Source organism: Henckelia pumila, chromosome 2, assembly GCF_033568475.1.
Source record: "Henckelia pumila isolate YLH828 chromosome 2, ASM3356847v2, whole genome shotgun sequence".
In the NCBI taxonomy this organism is placed as follows: Eukaryota; Viridiplantae; Streptophyta; class Magnoliopsida; order Lamiales; family Gesneriaceae; genus Henckelia; species Henckelia pumila.
Window position 1 is genome coordinate 156,324,358 of NC_133121.1, and position 4,983 is coordinate 156,329,340.

The 4,983-nt window shown below is 35.9% G+C and overlaps 1 protein-coding gene across 1 annotated transcript; it reads right to left on the reverse strand.

Annotated features, from left to right (window-relative positions):
* Positions 1–2,707: 2,707 nt before the first annotated feature.
* Positions 2,708–4,468, reverse strand: LOC140878757 (uncharacterized). Its single transcript, XM_073282375.1, has 5 exons — positions 4,260–4,468; positions 3,637–3,709; positions 3,447–3,516; positions 3,067–3,146; positions 2,708–2,929 (listed from the first exon to the last, which is right to left on the reverse strand). The coding sequence occupies exons 1-5, from the start codon at positions 4,466–4,468 to the stop codon at positions 2,708–2,710; spliced, it is 654 nt and encodes a 217-aa protein (XP_073138476.1).
* Positions 4,469–4,983: the final 515 nt, after the last annotated feature.

A 4,983-nucleotide genomic window follows, 5' to 3' on the forward strand; every position in this document is an offset into this window, starting at 1 on the left:
CAAAATATGCTTGGACACTCGTATGATTTTAAATAAATCATTCATAGGGTATTAAAAGATTTATACCTATCAATCTTAAGAGATTGATGATTGCTCCAACTATTTCGAAACAATTTCATAAATAGCTCTTGTTGTAAATCCCTACGAACGATCAACTGGATTATCTCCTTTCTTTAATCTCCGAATCAGGTCCACGACCGGATTTCCTGTTCCTCTTCTAAATTGCACTTAAAAGAAGAAGAAATTTAACGAAGATAAAAACGAAGAAGATGACTGGAGAAAAGAGCTTGCAGAGAGCTTTGAACAGAAACAATTCGAGCAGAGAAGAAACATTTTCTTCACTCTTCTTTTTATGAGAGCTTCTGCTCCTCATTACTACCCTCAATCAATTGAGATAGTATATATCTCAATTAATTGAGGCAAATGGGTTGTCGGTAGACAACTCATTCGATTTCAATTTATTTTTAATTATAATAATATAATATATATCATATATATATATTATTATTATAAACATAAGGCCCCACATCCATAAATATATTATATATATATATATATATCGTATATATATATATATATATATATATATATATATATATATATATTTATATATATATCTGTATATATGAATTTATATATATTGTGTGAGTCATTAAATCCAAGTCCAACTCGGAAAAATTAATTAAACTCTTTTATTTAATTTTGCTCTCAAAATTTTTATAAGCCTTTATAAACAATTTATAAGTTTATCTATCAATCCAGTCAAATTTGTTTCTCATAAATTCAACTATTTGAATTTATTATCGCAACGGGAAGAGGGAAACCACTGCTTTTGTGACCCTCAATGGTTCAGGGATACAGCTAGTCGTGGGTACACAACTCTTTGTGATTCAGAAAAATTTTTTTTATGTAGGCTCACCCTTATTAGCCCCATTTTATATATCAACTCCTTGATCATAAAATGCTAGAACTCATTTCTGATTTGACCCATCGAATCATGGTAAGAGCATCAAGTAGCACCGCCCCATGATTCCCTAGGTATCACTGATAGTGCCTGTAAGAACGAGTCGATTATGGTTAACGTACAGTACAGTCCCTTCATCTCATATATCCTGATCGAATCAGCAACCATTGGTATATCGAGAGTTGCCTTTGATTCGATAACTATATTCTATCTTCTTGGATAATGCATAGTGATATTGTATATGTAACTAGAGAAACCATTTCCCTAAAACATATATCATGATCTGGAAAGAGACTGAATACACTATCATTTTCTCAGATCACATAGGATATCCAAATTTCATAAATGTGCAGTGAATCTCCGACTACAACCACTGACTCCCATGTATGTCATAGCTACACCCAACCATGCCACTATGGTGCTCTCCTGGAGCCAGTAAACTGATCAAAGTGTAGTATTAATGCACAGAGCCTAGTGTTGTCATGGGTCATAAGGACTAATGGTGTACAACCATAATCAGGACTTCATCCACTCGAAAACTGATAACCACTTGGAAAGTCCTACGAGGGTTGTTCAATGATTACATCCTATGTGTCACCACCTGTATGCTTCGGACATCCTATGTCCATTACCAATGAAATATGGTACTCCACATCACAGATGATAGTCTCAATCTCAAGCGACCCTTATCCTTCTTTTGGGCGGCTTAATCGACTATGAACTTTGTTTAGAATATACTGTTGAATAAAGATGTGTTTCAGGACTATCATCCAATGATATCTCATCTTTCATGCACTATAGTATATTCAAGGTCTTTATCAATGCAACTTGCATGGGTATACAGATAAAGATTGCCATATATAGAAGATAAATTGTATTAAATAAAGATTGTTTGTACATAGAATCAATAATGTCCTGCCAACGGTTGGCCTTATCGGCACCTACTCTAACAATCTCCCATTTGCCCTAATGTCAACTACTCATTAGTTTTAAACCCATTGCTTTGCGATGCTTTTCGAACAATGGTCCTGGCAGGGGCTTAGTAAGCGGATCAACAACGTTATCTGTAGAGGCTACCCTCTCAACAATGATGTCTCCTCTTCCCATAATCTCCTATATGATGTGAAATTTCCTCAGTATATGTTTGGATCTGTGATGAGATCTAGGTTCCTTTGCTTGCGCAATGGAACCAGTATTGTCTCAGTATACCGGGACTGGATCAACAGTACAAGGAACAACACCCAACTCTTGGATGAAATTCCTCATCCAAACGGCCTCTTTAGCTGCATCCGATGCTGATATATATTCTGCCTCAGTGGTGGAATCCGCCACGGTGTCTTGCTTGGAACTCTTCCACGAGACATCGCCACCATTTAGCGTGAATATAAATCCAGAGGTTGATTTTGAATCATCCACATCCGATTGGAAGCTAGAGTTGGAATAGCCTTCCAATTTTAATTCTCCACCCCCGTATACTATGAACATATCGTTAGTTCTTCGCAAGTATTTCAGAATATCTTTCACAGCTTTCCAATGCATTGGACCGGGGTTTGCCTGATATCTACTCGTGACACTCAGAGCAAATGAAACATCAGGCCTTGTTGAAATCATACCATACATGACACTACCAATGGCTGATGCGTACGGTACACGTGTCATCATCTCTATCTCCTCGTCATTTTTAGGGCACATTGACTTAGATAGAAAAACTCCATGACACATTGGTAGATGTCCTCTCTTGGACTATTCCATACAGAACTTCCTCAGTATGGTATCTACATAGGTGGCTTGGATCAAAGCCAAAATCCTTTTTGATCTATCTCTGTAGATCTTTATGCCCAGAATATAGGATGCTTCACCAATATCTTTCATCAATAATTTAATGGACAACCAAACTTTAGTTGATTGCATCATTCTTACATCATTCTCAATGAGTAGAATGTCATCAACATAAAGGCTGCATCCCTATTAACCCTTTTATACACACATGGTTCTTCATGATTTTTAACAAAACCAAACTCTTTGATAGTATCATCAAATCTGAAGTTCCAAATTCTTGATGCCTGTTTGAGACCATAAATAGATCTCTAAAGTTTACATACCTTATGCTCACTTCCCTTGGAAGTAAACCCCTCTGGTTGAGACAAATAAATCTCTTCTTTAATGTTGCCATTAAGAAAAGCTGTTTTTACATCCATTTGCCATATTTCATAGTCATACCATGCTGTTATGGCTAGCAGTATTCTAATGTACTTGAACATAGCTACTGGTGAAAATTTTTCCTCATAGTCAATTCCTGGTCTTTCAGTATAACCTTTTGCCACCAATCGTGCTTTGAAGGTCAATACTTTCCCATCCACCCCAAGTTTCCTTTTGTAAATTAATTTATAACCTATAGGAACGATTCCATCAGGAGGATCTACTAAGGTCCAAACTTGGTTGGAATGCATTGAGTCAAACTACGATTGCATAGCTTCAAGACATTGGGATGCATCGACATTAGAAATAGATTCCTTGAAAGTTCTTGGATCACATCCAACTTCATGTCCAACCTGATAACCTTCAAGAAGCAGACCATATCTCATAGGTGGTCTTGAAGTCCTTTCGGATCTTCTAGGTGTGTGTATATCTTCAATTGGCTGTTGGGTTATATGATCTTCTATAGGTTGTACTTGAACCTCTTCAATCTCTACTATACTTCCCTTTCTATCCAATAGAAACTCCTTCTCAAGAAAGTTGGCATTCCTAGAAACAAACACATTTGTTTCTTTAGGATAATAGAAATAGTATCCAATAGAATTCTTTGGATACCCTATGAAGTAGCATAAAATGGATCGACTATCCAATTTATTTTCCACTTCCTGATTTACATAAGCAGGACATCCCCATATTCTAATGTAACAATATTTAGGAACCTTTCCTTTCCATATCTCATATGGTGTTTTGTACTGCTTTAGTATGAACATTGTTCAACAACAGCATTTTTTTCGTTTCAATCGCATAGCCCCAAAACGAAGAAGGTAATTCAGTGAAACTCATCATTGATCGGATCATATCCATCAATGTCCTATTTCGATGTTCTGCAACACTATTTAATTGTGGTGTTCCAGGAGGAGTTAACTGAGAGAGAATTCCGTTCTCTTTTAGATAGTCTTGAAACTCGGTACTTAAATATTCTCCACCTCGATCAGATCGAAGAGTTTTAATATTTTTACCAAGTTGCGTTTCAAATTCATTTTTGAATTCTCTGAACCTTTCAAAAGATTAAAATTTGTGTTTCATCAAGAACATATACCTGTACCTTGAATAATCATTGGTAAAGGTAATGAAGTAAGTATGTCCATACTTAGTACCAATATTAAGTGGATCACACACATCCGTATGGATCAAATCCAATTGGTCATGAGCACGTTCGACTTTACCATCAAATGGTAACTTGGTCATTTTTCCTTTAAGACAAGATTCACAGGTTTGTAAAGAGCTTATATCGGTCATGTCAAACATGTCCGCTCCCACTAGACTATTCATCCTTCCTTGGGATATATGTCCAAGTCTAGCATGCCATAAGTGTGCGGGGTTGAGACTATCAACCTTTCTTTTGATGTTTGAATATTGTTCAAAGGGATTTCTTTAATTTTTAAGTTGTATAGATTGTTTTCCAATTTCCCATTTGCAACCAAACATTCATTCTTGTATATTTTACAAAGCCCTTTTGCAAAAATACAAGTGAATCCATCTCTATCTAGCATAGGATTGAAATGATGTTCTTTACAAGATCGGGGACAAATAAAACATCTTTCAAATACAACTTGACATTATTATTCAACAATAAATAAACATCTCCAATAGCTTTTGCAGCAACTCTTGCTCCATTGACCAATCTCAAGAAAGTCTCACTTTTTCGGAGCCTCTTGCTTCTTGTCATCACATGCAAATCATTGAATAGATGAGAACCACATCCGGTATCTAATACCCAAGAAAAAGAATTAATTGAAACGTTTACTTCAATGTAGAATATT

What these genes read in the sequence shown, in the direction of transcription:
- LOC140878757 (XM_073282375.1), bottom strand. Translation starts at nt 4,468, where the DNA reads ATGTTTGACATGACCGATATAAGCTCTTTACAAACCTGTGAATCTTGT. An exon ending in AATGATTATTCAAGGTACAG is followed by an intron (nt 3,710 to 4,259) that starts GTATATGTTCTT and finishes GTTTGTTTCTAG; the next exon opens with GAATGCCAACTTTCTTGAGA. An exon ending in TAATGTCGATGCATCCCAAT is followed by an intron (nt 3,147 to 3,446) that starts GTCTTGAAGCTA and finishes ATGTAAAAACAG; the next exon opens with CTTTTCTTAATGGCAACATT.